The 22,378-nt window shown below is 46.2% G+C and overlaps 1 protein-coding gene across 1 annotated transcript in view; it reads left to right on the forward strand.

Moving 5' to 3' along the window:
- Window positions 1-22,378, forward strand: part of VPS53 (VPS53 subunit of GARP complex) — a 62,692-nt gene that overhangs the window by 37,360 nt on the left and 2,954 nt on the right. The window contains 8 exon segments of the mRNA XM_066979827.1: window positions 55-297; window positions 1,776-1,923; window positions 2,861-2,943; window positions 6,376-6,454; window positions 11,876-12,024; window positions 17,237-17,306; window positions 18,546-18,683; window positions 21,922-22,026. Of these exon segments, the coding sequence (XP_066835928.1) occupies window positions 55-297; window positions 1,776-1,923; window positions 2,861-2,943; window positions 6,376-6,454; window positions 11,876-12,024; window positions 17,237-17,306; window positions 18,546-18,683; window positions 21,922-22,026 (1,015 nt within the window).

Raw genomic sequence — 22,378 nt, forward strand, 5'->3', positions numbered from 1 at the left:
TCCATTTCCTCCCCCAACATACTAAAATATCTTCCCGTTGTTTCCCTGCGTTAGAAATCTCAGCGAGCTGATCGACAGGTTTGTGGCTGACTTCAAGGCTCAAGGTCCTCCCAAGCCCAACGTGGATGAAGGAGGAGCCGTCCTGCCCAGCTGTGCCGACCTCTTTGTTTACTACAAGAAGTGCATGGTGCAGTGCTCCCAGCTCAGCACGGGCGAACCGATGATAGCCCTGACCACCATATTCCAGAAGTACCTTCGGGAATACGCCTGGAAAATTCTGTCTGGAAACCTGCCCAAGTGAGTTTAGCTTCCCAAATGCTTCAGCACAGTCTGGTGAGACATTCCAGTGAGGAGCAGATGCTTCGTGAAGATAATTAATAAATACATACTTGTTAACGCTTATTTTTCACTGTGAAAGAAAGCACAGAGCAGCAGTGTGACTACATTTACTTCACAATTTTCTCAAATGTTCAGTTTGTTGTTATGAGAAACAGCAAGAGACCAAATGGTCTGTCATGGCATTTTTTTTTATTTTTTTAAGGGTCCCTGGAAGCTAAATTCATATTTGGCTTTGATTAACAGTCAGAGTTACTGTTTCTTGAAGTTCCTTTTGAAATGCCAGCCCAAGTCTTGTCAGAAAGATCTGTCTTTCAATATTGCCCATACCCTGCTGCTTGGGAAAAAGTTCATGCTTTGATTCTTAGCTCCCTTGTGATATAAGCTCAACATTGCACATAGATATAATGAAGGCGGTTTATTTGTGTGATGCTGGAGTGCTTACCTGTAACTTTCTGCTCTGTAAAATTTTATATATGCATGAATAAAACTTGTAGATGGAAATGCAGTGAAAACAGAGGAAATCATTAGAGGTTTACACCAATGTAGGTGAGTGCACAAGCTAAAGGAAGTCTTTGAGATATAGCCAACTTAACTACAGATAATTTTGTATGCTATTTGCCATCTTCAGTTTGTTTTCCTTGTAAACCTAGGAGCAGCAGAATGAGTTTCTGAAGCCAGTAAAATCTTTCACAGATGGAAGGGGAGAGGGTTACATCCAGAGAAGTGGAAAGATAAAATTTTATGTGCATTCTCCATCAGACCTCAGTTGCATTCTTTGTACACGTTTTTTTTGTGTGCTCCATTTTTGCTGTCCAAGATAAATATCACTGTCCTATTTTTTTAATGGATTTGGATTATGAAGAGTTGAGAGGTAGGGAATTTCCTGACTCTAAACTGTTCTAATTCTTTCTCTGTTGATACACAGCAGTTAATCACTGGAGCACAGTGGAAAGAAGCCGCATCTTCTGTGACTTTCTGTGTTGATATCATCAGTTTTTAAAATGGGTTACCAAAGTTTCAAATACATCTTGACATCTGTTCGGTATTGAGAAGATAAATATGACAAGTTGCTCGATTCGTTATTGAGATTTTTGTGTAATCTTTAATTAGATTTTGAGTAACTGACAGTGAAGGTGAAGTTAGCTGGGGAGAGCTGTGCTCAGCTGGCATCCTAACCTGACATGTTGTGAATGAGTGAATTGTCCTTTTGCCTGAAGACTTAATACCAAATTCCGTTTGTCTTTCTAAAAGATACTCCCTAACCAAAATAGTAATTGCGTGTTTGATGCAAATATGGTTGCAGATCACTGCCGTTCGTTGCACAAGGCATTGGACTTGGTGGTCGTAAGGACCTTTTATGGCATTGAAATCTAGGAGTATTTTGGCAGTATGTATCTGTGTACACCCGAAAGCCTTACAGGTTTTCTTTTTTCCAGGACAACTAGCAGCAGTAGCGGGCTCACCATCACTAGTTTGCTGAAAGAAAAGGAAGGCTCTGAAGTGGCGAAGTTTACTTTAGAAGAACTCTGCCTCATTTGCAGCATCCTTAGTACAGCAGAGTACTGCCTAGCGACCACCCAGCAGGTGAGCTTTCCTGTACAGCACCTCTCAGATGATGCCCAGCAGCAGTCCCTCTTCTGTCATGAGATGCTGTGCTGTTCTCTCTAGGCTAGGATAGGCTGCTATGGAGACTGGAGTAATCAGGAGTACTAAAATATGCATAGTAGTGTCTGCTCTGCATATTATCCCATAGTTCTAAGAATGTAGAGCTCAATAATCAGTATTTCATAGAAAAAAAAAAAAAAGTATTGATTTTGCTGTTTCTACCTGAGAGAAGTCGTATGTTTTTAATCTTACTCTGTAGCCACAGTTTTGGATGCTCTCCTTCAGTGCTTGCTACATAGTTTGTTTTAATGGGATTGAGAGGAAAAAAGGATTTGCTCATGGTTCATAATTTCTGTTTTAAAAGAACAAGAAAAACAGCAATTCAAAGTAGGTTTGGGAAAATGCACTCCTGAAATATTAGGGCAAGGTGGAATGAGGAGAGAAGGTATTTATGCTGATACGCTTTGCAGCCGCAGTGCTCCTCACATTCAGTTGCTTTCAAAATGCCACAGATAGTAGATGAGCTGTGATGTTTGGCTGTGTCGAGGCCTCTCACCGCGAGAACTGGCAATCCTGCTTCTCTGCAGGTTGGGCACAGACAGGGTGTTGGACTACATCTTTATTAGCAGGACAGGTGCCACGGTGTTAAGCTAGTACATTAGCATGTCATGCTACAGTTCTGTATGTGATGTTGGAGGCTTACTTCTTTGACTGCCACCGTAGGCCATCCTGGCAGATCAGTGTGTCTAGGGGGTCCAGCAAGGAGAGATTTCCGTTGTTCACTGGCTGAGTTGTGGATGCAGTCTGAGCACAGCTTAGTTTTTAAGAAGCTGACTTTTCCAGGACGTAAGTTTTCAAAAATGATTGTTTCAAGTAAGAAATCTGACCTTTCTGTTGCTTTTTTGTTTCCTAACAGTTGGAAGAGAAACTCAAAGAAAAAGTGGATGCAAGTCTAGTGGAGAGGATCAACCTGACGGGAGAGACAGACACTTTCAGCATGTATGTTCAGCAGATGCATCCTCCCACAATATATCAAACATCCTAGTTTGTCAGCCAGATGGTGCTGGAGTAATACAGCCACAAAATCCCAGCCAGCAGTAGGACCCACCCAGATATGCAGCCTAGGTAAAGGCATTTGCCTGGTGAAGGAATGGTCCTTCCTTGGCTGGTCCAGGAGCAGCAGGAGTACAGACTTCAGATGTAGTTGTTCCCCACCGTCCTAGCCAAAGGAACAAGAGCACTGGAAAGAGGAAAGGAAATAGTGAGTTTCCATTTGAAACATCATTTGCATCTTGGCAGCTCTGCGAGGTGGCTGTTACATTTCAAGAAAGGAAGCTATTTCAGTACATTCCTTCCTGCTCTAACTTCCCACTGTTAATCAGCAGCCTTGTCAGTATGATCAAACCCCATTTCAGAAGTCATAAAAGACTGATCCAATCTTATATTTGGGGATTATAATTGAGAGAAGATTATCATTCATTAAAATAACTTTTTATGTATTGATGCTAAAAATATTCCCCTCTAACATCATCTCCTCTCCACCACTAACAAACATATAGAATATTTTTGAGAGAAGGAAATTGAGGCAAAAAAAATTGTTTTGCCTCATGCCAGACAAAAGAAAGCCTTGGCAAAGATGGGAAAATAATCTGTATCACCAACTCCCGTTCTCCCTAAAGCTAAGATTCAGCCCAGATAGCAGCAAGATTTTTTTTTTCAGACTTCCTTCCTGTGATACCTCCTGTCTTGCTCCAGTGGGCAGGATCCCACTGAATCTCCATCCATATTTTTCACATGGTCTTGGGCTCCATCCCAGGCAGAGATTCCCTTTCCTTTAGATATTTTTCAGCCCTTTTTAAGAGTGAATCCCTGACTGAAAGCTCGGGTTGCAATGTTATCTTGTGTCACTGCTCAGTTTCCACAGTGGCTGCCTCAAGATGATCAGTTGTGGACAGCAAATACCATGTGTTTTGGAAACTTTTATTGTATAGCTCGCGTTTAACGATGTCCAAACCTGGCAAACCATTAGGCCTGATGTATTTTGTAACAAAAGACTTTTTAATTGACTTTCAGTCTGTTCCAGTATAGAGCACTTTTTCAGTCTCCTGTCAGTTTAAGTCATAGCTATAAAACTCTCTTTGGCATTTGCTCATTCAACATCAAACAAGTTGTTTCTTCTGGGATTTGATGTTAGGCAGGGTCATAAAGCAAATGATAAAATGTTGCTGCTTACATACCCTGGGAAGTGTTTCTTTCCTCACACAGAGTGCAGAGCTACCACGAACACCTTTAAAGTAATTGACTGGGAGGGTTTTACTGCTGTGGAGGTTAGGCGTTTTCTTTGGGCTCTTCTTGAAGCTCAACAGAAGGAAAACTATGGTCATTTAAATCCAGAAATCCATGCTTCTTCCCCACCTCACCCCCTTTGATCTGTTTTGAAGTTATGGATAGTGTTCAGAGCCCCCCGAAATCCTGAGCTCGCTGGGCTCTCTGTTAGAGCCCCAACAGCTTGCTTGTGGCCTCTGCTTCCTCGTCTTCCCATTTCTGTGTATCTGCCCAGAATCGTGTGGGGATTCATTAGCTGCTGCTGAAGTATTGTTAAATCCTGTCTGGGGCAGAGGTTTTGTGTGGCTTCTAACATAGCCAGGATCAAAGCTCTGTTGGCATGTCGTGATGTTTTGCATTTGCAATGCATTTGCTGCGGTGTTACCCTCCTGCAGCAGGTGTGTTTATTTTGAAGCGTCGACAAATCGGTTTCTGTCCCCGTTTGCGATCTTGTGGGTTTTGGGGCAAGAGCCTGAGCTTGGTGACCCGGCTTTAGATTGACTCCTGACATGTGGAGACTAGTTATGAAGTCACTTTCCTTCCACGGAGTGGGTTGTGTTTCATTTTGGTGCTGAACCACAACTCTTTCCTACAGCCTCCTGACAGCAGCCGCCCTGCAGGAATCAGCTGTGCCCAGGAGACCAGTTATTTCAGTCTGCCTCTCTTGGCATTGCCTGAGCTGGTGAAATCCCCCAGAGGAGTAAACCCTGCGGTGCCCAGCAGAGGCACCAGTAGAAATGGCCACAGGTGTTTCTTATCCCAGTGAAAGTTTTGGACCGTGAAACTCAAAGCTAATGTTCGCTTAATCTCCCGTAGTAATTTTTCCAACTAATTTTGGATGAGTTTGCCGTTACAAACAAATTGTGCTGAAGGCACAGTCTTACCTTTAGGATTCTGTTCCAGTCTCTGTGCTAGAGCTCGAGGAAAAGGAACAGACGTGCTCAGTGGGCTGCAGTGAAGAGCACCAGCCAGATGCCAGCCGTGAAGCTGTGAGCAGGTGATACCATGTCTCCACGAGGAGCTGGACACTTAAAAATACTTTGAACAGTGAATTCTAGATTAGTACCCAGACCTTCACAAAGATGATGATGGGGAGGAAAGCTGGTTTGAAGGATCCGATTTCACTGATCAGATTTCCTACTGGTGCTGGAATTCCTATTTGTGGTAGCATCATGAGAAAGAGCAGGAGTAAAACATGGCTTTATGCACATAATCCTGAAGCTGTAAACAGGCATCTGCAGCAGATTTAAAGTTAAGTTGTGTTTAAAAACTATGCTTCGTGAAATGCACTCGCTTCTTGCTTTTAACAGGAGCTGTCTCCAGTGCAAGCACTGGGTTACGTGCCCCTGAGGGTGGTCTGAGCTGCTGCAGACGACGTTCCTTCACCGTTGCCTTAGGATCAGTTACACCTTTAGGCACATCATTAGGTTCTAAGTCTTACGCAGTGGGATCAAATATATCTAAGCAACATTATGCTGTTTAAATAGAAAAGAAAAAATCTTTGACTAATGTGTCCTTTAGTCTGGTATATATCTTTGAGAACCTCAAACAATGGATGGCTGCAGTCCTAGACATAACGTAAATAAGGCTTCTGCCTTGATCTTCGCAAATGGGAGACACGCTCAGAACTCACATAGATGTACTTCCTAAAATCATCTTTGCAAGTTTCTGCAAGTGGTAGAATATTGACTGTGACTGGATAGCTGATTTTTTTTTTTTTTTCAGGCTGGATTAAATTTTAAGCAGAATTCCTGTCTGGGCCCAATCAGTACTCAGGGGTTTCTCCTCTTCCTGATGCAGAGGGGTTGCCCAGTCTGACATCTTTGATCTCCAGCCCCTTTTCTATGTCAAAACAGAGAAGGATCAACTGTAAAAATATGTGTGTATAAAAATATGCTCTGTGCTGAAGCACGTTGTGTGGCTTCCTAATGAACAGCATACAGATTTTCCAGGGTTCTTTTCAGTACAATTTTAGCCATGTGTATTCACAGCATAACGCTACATCTAGTGGATTTTCTTTCTTCCATGGTCAAATAAGACAGTTCTAATACTGCGTGAATACTGTTCTAAAACTTGTGCTTGATTTATTTTATTTTTTTTTTTCAGCGTGATCTCCAACAGCATACAGCTGTTAGTACAGGACCTGGATGCCGCCTGTGACCCTGCCCTGACTGCGATGAGCAAGGTAAGGGTGGATTTGTTTTGGGGAGAGGTAACACTTAGAGTCTGCTGATTGCTTGATTTCACTCTTGACATATTCTTTACACTGCCCTAAGACTTATCAATATATTGATTGCTTCTTGCTTCTTAGAGCAGCAATTGCTGTAGCTATAAATATATCCTTCACTCCAAAAACTATAATCGACGTTAGAGCTTGCATTCTTTTGCAGCACATTAAAACACACAGACAGTAGAATACTTTCTGCAAGTATCTATTTCAGACTTTCCAATCCTAATGCTAGCAAGAGTCTTTAAGATTGGGAGAACTTTTTTTTTTTTAGCATGAAACTTCAAATGCTACACCTCATTTGCTATCTTCATTTTCTTTGAGGGAGGAATTTTAGATGTTAGATGGAGGTAGTTGAAGGGTAATATGGAATTGGGATTGAGCCCTATTGCTTCTGTGATCCTCTTGAGGACATATGGAGCCATTCCTAGAGAGGCCCATGTGATTACTGCTTAAGGATTTTGTTGCAGTTACGCTGCTGGGTTTTATGTGTTTGAAATGCAGAGCTGTGGTTTCTTGCCAAAGTATTGTGAAAACCCAGACTGCTTTAGACAGAGGTGAAGACAACAAAAGCGGATTGAACTTTTTTTTTTTAATTAGAAATATTAAACATAGAGCTCTGTTTTTGTCAGATCAACACACTGTCTTGCTGCCATGAATTTTAATAACTTTCTGCTTTATGATGTACTCCAGCTGTAACTAGCCCCGCCACCCCCAGCTAATATTTGAAGTGGAATGCAGCTAGCAATAGAGCTTGTACATGTCCCAAATGGAAAGAGGATTTCTTTTTCCCAGTAAAATATCACCATTAGGAAAGGCTTGGCACTGCAGGTGTCAGTTGTTTGCCGTGACAGTTCCTTAGATCTCCTCCTGAACCCACCTAGTGTAGCAGTGTTTGAATCACTCAGCTCTAACTGTTTACGCCCAAGTAAACCACAGCCTTGAGAAAGCAGCAGCTGGTGGGCCATTTATTTTTGTCTTTGGAACACCAGTAAAATGCAGCATATGTGATGAGACTGATGATATATAAACAAGTTAAGTGCTGTGAAATTAACTAAATAAATACTTGTCACTTGTGCACACATTCCACTATTTGCATCAGACAGAGTCCCTTTATATCATCTTTACTAGCCCTGGGTTTGGTGCAGGAGTTTTTTCCTTCACCCTTCTCTAGCCTTTCCTTTAGGTCTGGCTTATTATTCCGACAGTTGAATAAGAAATACATATAATTATTCAAACGCACAGTTAGTATTTGGAAGTGTGAAATTTCAGCCCAAATTAAAGGAGTCGATGCTGTCTGGCTGATCTGTTCCGACTTCCCTGTGATGTGAAGGCATGTCTGTCTCAAGACCAGTACTCCATTAGAGCCCTTCCACTGACTACCTTCTTTTCATTTACTTCACTCTGATGTTCTCCAAGGTTGAACATTGCTGATCCTTTATGAGTTAGACTTTTTTTTTCTTGCAAAAATGTTTGGTAACTATAGAAGTAGATTAAGAAATACTTACACCTCTAAATCCGCTTTGGCTTCAGGCGACATTGAGAGAGTTAACAGGGAATACAGCATCATGGATGTTGCTTTCAGCTGGCAATGGTGCTCAGTTTTGCTGATTCTTGAACTTAGGTGTTCTGGAAGAAATGGGTAAATGATGTGATGACAAAGATCTGTCTTACAAAATTTGTAGGTGATAATCTTTACTCAAATTCTACAACAGGTGTAGAATGATTAAACATGTCCATAGGAGTGGAATGTGGGATAGGGGAGGGGTTTGCCCTAAACCCCTGGTGCCATATTCTGCATTTGCAAAAATCTTATAGGATACTTTTATGCAAGTGCATTGCTCTCACTTCAGCCTGCCACCTGCACCACCCCATGTCTAAGTGAAGAGGTTTGCTCTTGTCGCTTAGTGATTGTGGTCATTTGCTCGCTGGTTGTGAAAGTTGTTCACTACAATTTTCAATATCAGAGCTGCTTCTGAAATAAATGTGGGCACCCGGAAAGGCACGTCTGTATTTCGGAGCTGCTGATGGCACAGATAGCTATAGTTTGTCCCCGGTGCAGAGCCAGCAGCTGTGTTAGCTCTGAGGGGCCCTGTTCTCTGCCGCTCTGCGGGGCTCAGTAGCTCTCAGTAGCAAGCTCATGAAAACTGTCGTGGGAAGAACAAATACGTAGGCAATTTCCTCCTGGTGACATGGCTACCGGTGTGGTACAAGTACCACTGCTAATGGTGTGGTACCCTGGGACAGAGCACACACGATTCCCCTGCTGTCCCGGGGGTTGCAGATTTTGGTGTGTGCACCTGGAGGGCTGGAGGTAAGGATGAGCAGGCACTGGGGAAGTTTGGGTGCTGACAGCAAATCACTTGCTGCTGCACAGTACTTTTTGTGGATAACAAAGTACCGTGAACATGTTGTGGCATTTAAGTTGCCTGGTGTGCTTTTTAATTGTTGGGAAGAGGAACTGCTAAGCTGCATGAGATATTTTTGCCCCAATTAAGTTTATGGATTGCACTGGATAAGGTTTTATTTATTTGCTGAATTAAACATCAATTTATATGTAAAACTGTGTATGTAAGTGGGACTGGGGGATGTTTTAGTGCCTTATGTAGCTTGCTTGCTGTTTTTTATATTTTGCTAAAAAAAAAAAACCTTCTGGCACAGCTGTAATTTCCCACTTCCTTACAATTGAGTGGACAACAGCAAGTGCTTAAGCACAGAGCTTTAATGATCTCTCCGCTACATCCAAGGAAAACCCAAGAGCAGAGCGATCGGAGCTGCTAATTAAAAGTCAGTGTGAGTGCACTGCAGCCAGCAGCCAAGGTGCAGCATACAGCAGAGTGCGAACTAAAATGGTTTCAAAGGCAGCGATATCTGCTGCCTGCATCACCCTCCTGGCCTTCCTCTACCCTCCCACCTCGTCCTGCCTGTGACACGAGGTCAGGGCAGAAGGCACTGGCCTGGTGGTGTGGATGCTGCCTGTGCCCGGTACCAGAGCCTCTAACGATGTTCTCTACATCCCTGCTCTAATGAGTAGGGATGCTGTCGTGCACGGGGAGACTTGGAGACTGATTTGTCCCAGGTTAAATCCACAAAGCAACCCCTTTAGCTAGAGACCCGTGTCTGCACTGGGTATGTCACAGGGACCTGGTGGTTCTTGGTTTGGCCCTTTCACCCCACTCACAGCTCTCTGGGGACATAGGGACACGTGGGGACATGGGGTTCACAGCCAGATGGACCTGGGAGCACTTTAGGGCTTCCACTATGCCCGGGACGTTGTACAGCTCTTGTTTTATACCAAACCACTACAGTTTTGCTCACGGTTTCTCTTTTCTCCTCCCCTTCCTTAAGAAAGCACCCTAAAATCCTGAGGGTTGTGTGTTTGTGCTATGCAAAAACAACTCTGAGGGTATCATGGGTCCCTGCTGTGCAGCCAGCCACGTCACCCAGGTCCTTGGGGCATGCGGGTGCTTGGGGCTGCTCCCCAGGCACCGGGCTTCTCCCTTGGGCTGCTGAGCACGATGCCTCTGCTCCTGTCCTTTGGGCTGGTTTTGTGTGTAGGCTATGTGGATATCCCAAGAAAAACATAGGATGGGGGAAAAAGGGGAATAAATTTAAGATGACAGGAACAAAGCTTTACCAGAAGAGTTGGGCTCATATTTCTTCTGATGACTTTTCAGTATGTGTGCTATTTCTTTCATTGCAGCTACTGTTTTTTTTTTTTTCTGGTGGAACGCACCCACACGCGCGCGCACACACACAAAGGGCTATTTTTACTGCTCGTGCTTTAAAGGCTTGGTTGTAAAGTATTGCTTTTGGAATGAAAAGCAACAAAATGAGAAGGCTACTGTTTTGTTGTTGTTGTAATAATTCAGCTCAGCAGTCCCTTTCCACTTTCTGGCCGTTCCTGTGTACAGGGACGCTCTGTTCGTTTGGGAATGGCCAGCGCTGGGAGTCCGTGTGCAAGTCCATCAGGGAGGCAGGCACAGAGCCTTTTCTTCTGCTGTGAAAATTGCCACAAGCAGTAGAAAAGCAGCTGTCTTCCGAGCAATCTTCCAGCTGAAAGTAAGACGGAATTATAACCTGTAGAGCAGATGATGAAAAATCTCCCTGCTAGCTACCCAGTTACTGTGAGATGAGCACTTCGGGGTTTTGTTTGCTTGGCTTAAATAAGGATAGCTGTGGTAGAGGATGTGTGTAGACTCTGGCAGACACTGATTTTGCAAAGAATTTGGCTTCTTCGCCCATTAAGTGACTTATGCTGCGTGTTCGGGTGTAATTGAACGAGCTGGGTTTTGGTGGCAAAGTAGACGTTTCTAAATTAAAGACGGGAATTAAAAAAAAAGTTGCATGCAAAATCCAGAACTTTTGAAGAAAGGTTTGAGGACAAACCCAATCAAAAGAAAAAAGCTCATCTTCTGCATCTGCACAGTTTTCTGTCCTGATTTTCGTATTCACTTTACTCCTGTTTCATTTCCAAGAGGATTAGTTGCATCTCCACCTTGCTACACGGAGCACATTGCAGAGTGCATCGTCTCTAACAGTAGCGGTGCTAAGAGCTCTTTCACTGGGGAACATGAACATCCAGCAGACTTTGTACACACAGATGTTTTGCCAGGGACATCAAGGCCCTACCCAATTGGTTTTTTTCAAACGACTTGTACTGTGTGCTCACTGTATTTCTTCAAATAAAGCTCTGAGGAAGTCAAGGGAGCCACATATCTGGCTAACAGGGAACAGTCCGTTGCATTTCTGCTGATGGTAAATGAAAATACAAAAAGAATTACTCAACCTCTCATTTTATTTTTTAATGTGTATTTGGGCTGAGGTGAAGTTGGCATGCTGGCTGGTACACCAGAAGTGTTTTTAGTGTGAGCTACGCTGGTGTAGAGTGTTTTGGACTTCAAGACTATTTCTACCTCTTCCATCTATCTGTCATCAGTCTCACCAGTATTAAAGTCTTGGCTGCCATACAGGAATCCAGACTTTGCAAGCTTGCAGTTATTTTCTCAAATGCCTGTAATCAGGATTTATATGGGCACTTCATCCCAGAAAACTGGGAGCTGTTACATATTGAAGCAGTGTAGGGTGCTCCAAAAGCCTTTTTACTGCTAATGCTTCCCATTACCAGGCAGAATCTCTCTCCGCTCTGGTGCAAAAAGGGCCATTTTGGGTTTCCCTCCTTTGTGTTTTGTTCTGGGAATGGTTTTGATCAGTCAGTGTAGTGACGAAGAACGTGACCTTGGTAGTGGTGAATTGCAGAGGCAGTCTCTTGATTATTCCTTAGAGATCCTTTGGCAGGAAGCTCATACAGTTTTCCTTGCATATCGCTTGAACCCTAATGAGTTACACAGTCTTTTTGGTTTTTTCCTCTTTGTGCAGATGCAGTGGCAGAACGTGGAACACGTTGGCGATCAGAGTCCTTATGTCACCTCGGTAATCCTCCACATCAAGCAGAACGTCCCCATCATCCGCGACAACCTGGCATCCACGAGGAAGTACTTCACTCAGTTCTGCATCAAGTTTGCAAAGTAAGGTACCCACACGGTAAAGAATTCATCAGGGCCTCTGGTTTCACTGCTCTGTGTGCAATGATTTGCCTTCTCGGTGCCTGGGCGAAGACCTTTCCCACCCAGGGAGAGCACAGAGGGAGGTGGGGCAGGGCAGCAAACACCAGCAGCTGCTGGCAAGGTTGAAAGACACTTGAATGTCTTGTCTCAAGTTTCTTGCTGAGGCAGATTTTCTCGGATGTTTGCACTGATTGGTTCCTTCTTGCGTGCCTAAACCATTCCATAAAATATTTTGATGATCAGTGGTCAGTTTTTGCCAAGTACGGAAGGTTTGGGGCTGAACATCTTAAAAAGGCTGAATATAGAGGACTATTACTGAGGAGTTGACAACTCTTGTTATGGAAACCTACTTATCCTTCAGTGCTAAGAGGCTGAAGTATTTCAAGCACATAAATTTCGGTGCATCGTTTGCCTTAAAGTAACTTACGTATCAATTGTAGGACTGTAAGGATGGCAAGCGTAATGAATAAATTCTAAGTTAACAGATTAAAATCTGCTTTTCTGTGCAAAAATGTTTCAGAGAGGAGTGGAAATATACATTTAGATTTTGAGGGTTATTCCAAATGTCTTCCTGGCAAGTCACTTGATGTTGGGCAGGGTGAAAGGAACTGGAAGATGAGACAGGAATTCCCCTTGCCTTTGGAATCAGGGTTGAGGGTGAAGTCCAAACTTGGAAGCTGTGTCCAAAACCAAAATTCTCTTTTTTTGGGAATACACTTTGAACTCTTTCCTGCTTTCCTGAGACCAGTTGAGCTCTGCATGCCAGTGCCCCGTGAAAAAGCCCCGGGAGGAGCTGGCCGGTTGTGTACAACTGGTTGCATGGGGCTGTCCGGGTAGATGCTTGGGAGCAGTACCACACGTATCATATGTCACTCTTTAAAATACTTAAACATTTCATTCATCTCTAATAAGCTAATCATCCTGAAATAAACTGTATGGCCTGGCAGTTACTGTGTGGGTTTGAGACCAGAAGTTCAGTTCCTGCTTCAGCAGGAAAAGATGCAGTAGGCTCTCGTGAGAACCGTTAGCTTTCGCAGCGGGGAGGCTGGCCTGAGAGTTTCGTTCCCCCTTTCTATCTCTGGGTACTCATTAGTTTGCATTAAGGAGCAGTTACTGATAAATCATATTATGACATTGCCCATAATCACTGTTTGAAATACTGTCCCAGTCGAAATTTATTGCACTTAAGCCTTCTGTGTGGTTACGCTTGAATTTTATATCACTAACATGGTGATAAATAATATAAAAAAACATTTACTCAGCTGTTCACAGCACACTCTTAATACCTCAGCTTAGTTGTCTCCCTTTTAACTTTATTGCTAAGCGCATACCGAGTAAACTCTGGGTAAAATACCCAACTCTCACATTCGAGAAGCGTTGAAACCTAAACTGAGGGCCTTCCTCAGAGCTTGCTCCACGGAAGACCACAGAAACCTACAAAACTGCTGCTTCACTTTAAAATCTTTTTAATAGAACTACAGCCCTGATTGGTGGTACGTGAAAATTAAGACACAGTCCAGAATTCACTGCATTGTAGATCAAGTGCAGAAGTGAAAATTGGGTTCGATGAGAGCAATCCCTAAATATTGGGGTTTTGCCAGACAGTGTTTAGAGTTCTGTGCCACTTGCTTTTCAGGAGAACTAGCACAGTGGTAAGAGTGTTATCTACTTAAAATCCTTCTGATGTTTTAATGTGCACAAGCGTTGATGTGTTTGAGGCTCTGAATTCTTATGGAATATGTTGGTCTATCTCATATAAATACCTGGCCTTTTGTGTGCTCCACCACACTGAAAATCCTTTTAGCAGGCGTCGTGCTTCTCCATATGTTAATGCCTGTGTCTCTGAACTGGCAGCCGCTTCTCAGCTCTAATGGCTTGTGTGTAGGGCTGGTATTGAGTTACAGGACCACAGGGGAGACGGCATCGAAAGTCACTAAATTTAAAGCTGAGGGATCCGAGCCAAGTCTGGGAGAAGAAAAATTGCCACCCGAAATCGCATCAATCCTCTAACCTAATCTGTCGCTTTTGCTTTGTTGTGACCAACGTGCAGCCCTCGCTCCTCCAAACAGCGCGAAGCAGCTGAAGCAGCCGGAGCCCCGGAGGTGCTGGCGGGCTGCTGGTGGGCTCTGTTCCCCTGCACCACCCCGGGCCTTATCCTCTGAAATCAGAAACCACAGCGGTGTGGCTGGGGCTGCTCTGTTGGGGTGCGTTTGGGCACTCGGTGACCTGACCTCGGGGACGAAGAGCCGAGATCCGAGAGGCAGGACAAACAAACAGCTCTCCCCTTTGCCAGAGCAGCGGGGCGTTAATCGCAAACAGCTAAACGCGGTGGGTAGCTGCCGTGCACCTCCCTGTGACCACCCTGGCCTTTGGCTCCTGCTTGTAGCGAGAGGAGTCGGGAGGAGGATTGCAGTGAGGAGGCTCCTGCTGGTTTTCTAAGCCTGGGTGAGTCTGCGAGGGCTGGCCACCGCCTCGAGGGCGGCGTGAAGCAAACAGTGACACCAGGATGCCTGGAATGATATCCCGTAGTAGCTCATCTCCCGCCGGGGAGATAGCCTGTGGTTGCATCTCTGTCCGCCTTAGCGAAGCGTTGTGTTAAATGCATCATCAGCACAGGGGATAAAGAAAACACGGGCTTTGGCAGAGCCACACCCTCGGGTGGAAGCCTCTCAGATGCTGGGGTTTCTGTGCTTTAGGTTCCTGCTCTGCCTTGCACTGCTTTATTATTACGCTGGGGGCTTGCCTGCTTCTATGGAGAAGATTTTGCTGGATTCCGTTTTATAGCTGAAACTGTAAATGATTTCTGGCATCCAGTCGAGCTCCGTGGATGTGCAGCGAGTAAAGGCATTCAGAGTACAAAACCGTGTGCGCAGCGTTTACCGCTGGAGACGCACGTATTGCTCACGTCAGGATCGCCTGCTGTACGCTCCGAGAGCCAAACTTCGAGCCCAGCCCAGGCAAGAAACTCGAGCAAATTTTTCACTTAAGCGCAACTGCTCTCGATGGTCTTTGCTAGACAAAAAAAAAAAAAAGCCTCAAAAAACCAGAGCAGTCCTTGGATCTGATGTTTTGTATTGTCTGTCCTGCCGGAGTTGAGAAGCTGTTTCCAATAAGACAGCGTGAAATAACAGGCGTGCAGGGATGGAAGGTCGCTTTACCCTGCTGCAGTGCTTGTGGGTGGCCATCCTAAAAGGCCTGGGAATTGTTTCAGGCAAGAGAGGGCTGTCTGTGGGAGACCGTGTGCTTATATAGCACAAAAAAAATAGAAAAAGAGGAGAGCAGGAGGGTTCCTTTGCCCGCCAGTCTGCCACCCTGCAGAAAGAAAGGCTCTCCCTGTTTCTCCTGCACAACGTGAGCGTTAGCTCCGTGCCTGACCCTACAGAGAGAGAGAGCTGGACCCACATGCAAGATCAAAGGTACAATTAACCTCTTGTGCTCTTCCACTCGTAGCAAGCTGCTGCATCCGGAACTGCTGGCAATTGTTCATTTTGCAGGATTGCCTAAGCTCCAGCTGTGCTTGGCACTCTCTAATTGCCCTCTGGGAATTATTTATACACCTGAAAAATGGACTTGTAAGATAGGTTATATCTCTGCTTTAATGCTTTAGTGCAAGAGGAGACGGGGCTTGTTTTCCTCCTCTTACTTAGCTTTTGTTGCCAAGGTTGTCTCTCTGGTGGCCAAATTCAAAGCTGTTTGGGGCAGCCCAGTAGCTGGTTCTCAGCAATGATTTGAAATCGTTCGACTTGACACCTCTCCAGGAAAAGATGATTCAGTGAGAGAGGTCGCGGCTGTGTCTGAGGGAAGAAGCCTTTGCTTGGAAAGATTCTTTGTTGAGCCATTTCTTTTGATTTGCTTAGCAGCTTGGCACATTCCTTGCCTGAGTTACGCTTTTGTCATTCTTTCATGAGAAAGGGCTGAAAAATAAAAGTCCTGGCTTGGAAAACAGATGGCAGGACAAACAAGGTGCTGTCCGTGCTCCCTTGTTCATGGAAAGGAAACAGCTTGACAGATGCAAGGGGGAACCACACTGAAATTAGATCATCACCGTATGCAGCACCTCATTCAAGAGGACAAAAACCAGACCAGCTTGCAAGAACTTGGGACAGAGATGCTGAAATCCAAGACCTGCCACCAGATCGTGGACAAGGCCCTGGAAACAACGTGAGCCCTGCAGGCGTTCAACCAACAAAGGCCATGTGAAAGAGTCAGAGTACGTCGTAAAAGCAAAGTAAAAGGAAGTAAAACAGTAAAAGGAAGACAACAGGATTGGTGGTGTGGTCCAGACAGATGGCTCACCCGATCCGGAGGGGTTTGCACTGCTGCCTCTGACTCCTCACACTCACTTCTGGGTTTTCCTGGGGCTGCAGCTTGGTAGGGCAGGAGCTTGTCTTGCCAGCCCTCCTGCTAAAAGGGAGCATCGGCTTTCCCACTGAAGGGTGAAGCTACCACCAAGCCTAGTATCGAGAAGCAAAAGGCTAAAACCAAAGCTGATGTTCCGGAAGACGTTGCCCAAGGTGATGAATGTTGGGCTTAGCTTCTGTCTTTGCCAAATTCTGCACCGTTTCGTATGTAATTTAATAATCTTTTGGAGTCTAAAGCCCATATTAATAAAAGAGGGTAATGGTGTTTTCCTTTTCACAAAACTTCTCATTGTCCTGATTGCGTTGGCTAGGAGCTGTCTGGAAGAGTGCCGTGCTGTGCGAATGTCCAGGGCCCAGCAGACCTCCAGCCTTGGCTGGACCTCAAGTCCAGTCCGTAGTGTGCATGCTATGGAATTACTAGTATGCAGAGAAATGTAGGTCCTGGATACAATCAAGATACTTCCACTCCATGAATAGCTGTACAAATCTTGGTGTGTTGCTTGTAGTTGTCATGTGCAATAGTTTGCTTGTTCTTGAACTTGTACTGTAATACTTCATGTGTACCCTCTAGGAATTTATTTACAGAGTGTGTGTGCAACTTCTCAACTCTAAGATCAGCATAGATAAAAAAAAAAATCAGGTACAATTCTTTTGCATTTAGTATGCTTAGTGTGCCCAGTCAGATGGAGAACCACGCGCTTACTGTGTCTCTCTGGAAAGCCGTGCTGTTCTGGTTTTGCATGCGTTGTTACCACAGAATATTGTACGACTCCAAATGCTGACATCTGTGTCATTTTGTCTCTTCGCTGCAGCTCCTTCATTCCCAAGTTCATTAACCACCTCTTCAAGTGCAAACCCATTAGCATGGTGGGAGCAGAACAGGTAAGAACAAGCAGTCGCGTTGGCAGTAGTATTTCACTTCTGTGCTCAAGACATAAAAGGCAGTTGGTGAAAAGGGGCCGAGAACTGTTACATGGCCTGAATTTGGTACAGCTGAGTGCTCTCTGGTTGTCTGGAAATTGTACAGTCAGTGTAAGGCAACAGGGGTACGTTCTGGTGGAGGGCAGGGTTAAAGCAGGTGTGTAGTGGTGTGGCCACAGTCGACCCTGTAACGTGGGAGGAGGTCCTAGGCACCTTCCCAGGCAGCTGAGCTCTCCCTTTGCCAGTCAAAGTATCAAGAGCACCCTAACAACAAACCTCCTAAGCACCTGCCTAATGTGTCGTAGTGAGATCGTCCTCAGTGTGATCGTAGAAAGGAAAAGCAAGTTGCCCATGACAAACTACTGCAAGAAGCTCCTGTGTCCTTCTCAGACTGTTTTTACGTCCCATTTTTCTCAAAGTAGGTAATCGCTCAGTCCCTTTGCTGCTACTTTCAGATTTCTAGCCTCTGCCAGTTTTTTCTCATCTCTTTAAACACACCCAGTGTAATCAGGGGGGTGCAGTATTTGGGGTAACTTGCTCTATGATATTCTAACCCACAACACTTCATTATCAGACAGTGGTTGAGCACTCTGCTGAATTTAGTGGCTGCTGTTTGCTGCTTGTATAGCTGCTGGTCTGGTAAAAACCACCATACAGCAGGCTATGAATTTCGTGTGTCAGATAGCACAGGATATTGTGTAGTTCTGTGTTGCAGTTTTCTTTAAAATAATAATTAAAAAAATCAAGTGGTTGAGTAAATGCAGAAATCCTGGTATAATTGCTGGTTAGGTGCAAGAGAAAGCATGGTGTTAATTCATTTGACCTTGATATTTAAATAATGGCACAGCTACAGGTAATCAAGGTGTCTCAGTTTATGCTGTCAAAGGGAAGAGGACGGAGAAATCCGTCTGTGCCGGGTGTTTTGCAGCCACAAGTCACTGCAAGCAGCAGAGCAGCGCTCTGTCAGAATCAACAACTGGTGCTGATAAATAGCCGTGGGGATAAACAGCCGAGGGTGATCTTGTCTCCTTGAAGAGCCGTGACAAGGGTCGGTTCCTTCTGCTCCTTCTGCTCCTGCAGCCCAATTACCAGGATGTTTTCAGCGTGAGAAGCGTTAAACTTTTAAGCCTGTTGGATTATAGCAGCTGAGGCAGCCTGGTTTACGGGGCCTGGCTAACGGGGTGCAATTTGCTGTTGCAGCTGCTGCTGGACACCCACTCCCTGAAGATGGTTCTCCTGGATCTGCCTTCCATTGGGTCCCAGGTGGTGAGGAAGGCTCCCGCCAGCTACACGCGGATAGTGGTGAAAGGCATGACTCGGGCTGAAATGATCCTGAAGGTAACTCAAGACTTTTGATAAGCTGCCAGCCAGACTGCTGGGCTGGGAACCGGAGCGAGCGAATTCCAGGGGGCCCTTCCTTTGAACGCAGCGTTGCAGAGCGCATGTGAATGTATGCGTGCTCGTACGGGTGTGCTGCCAGCTGTTCTAGAGACCTGGCTGATCTGCCTTGGTTTTGCTGCCGCTCCCTTTTAACATAGCCTTTGGGTTTTGGTCCTCATTTTTCAAGATAACTTGAGCGCTCGGGTTCTGCTTACTAGAAGAGTCGGGGCACCAGATTTCCTTGGGAGCTCGTGAAAATCGGAGCTAACATCCGTAAGTGTCTGCCTCAGGGCAAAGCCTCCAGTTCAGGTTACTCCAGGCCTTTGTGCAGACTCCATCGCGCAGGGGAGCCAAGCCGTGCTTGAGTCACCTGTTTACTGTCTAGTGTAACAGCCAGTGCAAACATGTCTGGGTTACTGTATTCACCAGAGTCCTTTTTCATTTTCCAGACCTGGTGCCTGGAAAATGACCCAAAAGCAGTGTGTTGTCTTCTTAAAGCGTAACAAGCAAAGCGATCTCCCTGCCTCCCCTTCCCCCTGCTGTTGTGTCTCTGACATAAGAAGTCAGGCTTGATCCCAAGGGAAGCCCTGGGAGCTTTGCAGTAGTGCTCTGCTGAGCAGAGGGGGTTTGTCCCCCGCTCGCTCTCAGCACCGTGGGGATGTGACTTGGTGGCACCCCGTGTCAGACAGGATGGCCAGCCAGCAGCGAGAGCCTTGCACAAACCACGGCCGAGGCAAGGAGGGGTTGGACCCGATGGGGTTGGACCCGGCGATCTCTTGAGGTCCCTTCCAACCCCTACAGTTCTGTGATCCTGCGGGTGCAGAGGCCGGGCTCCCTCTGCTTGCCCACTGCTCAGCGTGGCTCTGCTCCCTAGGCAGTGTCACCGGTCAGTTTGCACTCTGACTTCATAAATCAGTTCTGAAATTCTCTGCTTTTGGAATAAAACGACTGAGATGTTAGTAGAGGAGTTAAAGCAAGTCTAAATTTTTTGTAGAAATGACCCGGAGAAAAATTCCTTTTTATTGCTAACAGGAGCAGGAAGATGGGTGCCTGCTGCATGCACAATCAGGGCTTTCCTTGAAGCTTGCATACACAATCAGAAAAGTAGTGGAAGTAATTTCTGTCCCCTTAATATCACCCTGGCTTCATCGGGGCTGACGTGAAGGCAGCGTAGATGGATTGCTGCTGCTGAGCCCTGAGCCTCGGGCAGCGAGCACAAGTGGTGGAAGCGTGGCAGGTTCACGGGCTCTGCATTAGCAGCACGGCTGCTTTTTCAGACATCCCATCCTTGCCGTGCTGCTGCATAAAGCATTTCTGCCGGCCCCAAGTGAGGGCTCGGTGTCAGAGCAGGTAGTAATTAAACAGCGATACGCTCGTAGCGTTCAATGCTCCGCGGAGTGATTTTACAAAATAATGCCCCATATAATCAGCAGGCGAGCAGGCTGAGTGGTTGGCTGATGAAGATTTGTTAATTGCAGTGGCTGAACACGATTGCCTGACGTCTGGGTAACCCACAGCCCAGCATCTGGGGCTAGTGTCAGCACCAGTCTCTCGGTTACGGGGTAGAAGAGCCTCTCAGAAGTGCCCGTTCGTGCTGGGCCACCGGTATTTCTGTCGGACGGTTTGCTTGCAGGAGCCCAGAGCTGACTGTTTGTCCTCTCTGTTTGCCTTGCGGGTCGTCTCTTTCTGTCAGTGCTCAGACTCTCTCTCTGCTGCTTCCAAATTGTCCATTAAAGAGTCTTTTTTGTAAGAACCATTTCACTCCATCAAAAGTACGGCCTAATGCCCTCCTCCTCGGGGTTTTCAGGGCTCTCCTGCACAGTACAGAGGCCGTTCAGAAACGATGCCTGCGTTGCACGCAGTGCCACCGCACAGTGCTGTGTCCTGCCTTGTACCAGCGCAGCTAATTCAGCGGGAGCACCGTTAAGCCCGTAGATGGCACAAACAAATTATTTCATTGAAGCCGTAGAAAGCGCAGATGCGAGCACGGAGGAGGGAATCTCAGCGCGCACGTCCCGCAGAGCTGTTTCCTTTCTCCTCTGGCCCCGGTGTCTGAAGCTCCAGCTTTTCATCTTGGCATACGATTTTTACAAGGGCTGTAAATTAAGGCTTTATAAGTGTACACACGGCTATGATGTTTCATTGGTCTGAAGTGCAGCGAAAGAAAGAAACGTCTCGGTGACAGAATGCAGCGTGGGGTGAGATGGGTCAGTGGAAACATATGGAAACGTTTTCAGAGACAGGGAAGAGTCTGGTCCTGGGCTGTTTCTGCCCTGCATGTGCGTACGTACTTCCCAGAGAGGTGCTTCTGCTCCCGAGCATTACCTAAAGCCGTGTTCTTTGTGGAACTCACGGCTCGTGGAGGGGAAAATACACCAGTGAGTAAGTAATCGTCTTCGTAGCTCCAGGTCCCCATTTTAATTTTATTCCTGACGTGACGTGTTGTTGGGACGGGGAGGGTCAGAGCTCCGGCAGAAGGCAGCAGGGGTGCACGCTGCGTCCCAGCCCCCAGAGATGTGTGCAGGAGGGGCTGCACCCAAAGCACGCAGCAGCCAAGTGCACAACGGGTACGAAGCAGGAGGGCTGCGAAGCAGCTCGCTGTGCCCCACGCTGTTCTGGGGCGGGAGCATCTGCAGGAAGAGCGCTGTCAGGTTACCCTGTGAGATGCTGTGTCTGTTCTGCTTCTGCACAGGAGGGAGGCGCAGCCGAAGGGAGGGTCTGGGTGGCCTCCAGCCGCCTGCTGCCCGATCTGCCGGTGGGCTTGGGACTCCCTAAGCGCCCCCCTGCCACCGGCGCTGCCTTTCTTCCCCAAGCAACCACCGACTGCCCAGCAAGGCTTCCCCACGCAACGAGATAAAATTTTGAGCTTTGACAACACGCTAGTGCCTGCCAGCTGACAAGCACGCAGACGAAGTCCTGCTGCTCTTTGCAACGCGATTCACAGCTCCTGCAGGCCCTCGGTCCGAGAGCTGCTGGCTGGGCAGGAAGAGACCCCTTCTCTGCTCCTAGGCTGCTCTTTACTTTGCTGTTCTTCACTCTCGGTCACTGTCAGCACATACAACACCTTTCCTGTTCCTTAAGCATTTTATTTTACAACAAACCAGTCTTGCTGTCGCTCCTGTGCCTGAACTGAGCAGTGGCTTTAACTCCTAAAAGTTATCTGATCTCTTTTTTTTTTTTTCTCTCGTCTTGGCAGGTGGTCATGGCTCCGCACGAGCCCCCGGTTGTATTTGTTGACAATTACATCAAGCTCCTTGCTGACTGCAGCACAGACACTTTCCAGAAGATACTAGACATGAAGGTTAGAACCAATCCTGCGTTTGCTAGAGCGGTGTTGAGATTGTTGGGGACTTTTTCAGTAGAAATATGGAGGGGTTTGGGAGTGGGAAAAGCACTCTTTAAGGCAAGTGTATCCTCTGTACTCTGAAAGTGTGTAGAGTTGCTACTGAAGAATACTTCCTCAGGTCAGTTACCTTGCTTATAGCTATGCTGGGGCTGAGCTCAGTTGTTTCTGGCTCACCCAGAGATCTGCAATTGGTGGGCAAACAAAGGATCGAGGTTTGAAACAGGCTCTGCTGTGGCCGTCATCATGCACGCCTGCTCCTCGGTCAGGAAAGTCTAACCTCATGGCTTCGTTGTTCTTTGCTCTCGCA

Source organism: Anser cygnoides, chromosome 18 (assembly GCF_040182565.1).
Source record: "Anser cygnoides isolate HZ-2024a breed goose chromosome 18, Taihu_goose_T2T_genome, whole genome shotgun sequence".
In the NCBI taxonomy this organism is placed as follows: Eukaryota; Metazoa; Chordata; class Aves; order Anseriformes; family Anatidae; genus Anser; species Anser cygnoides.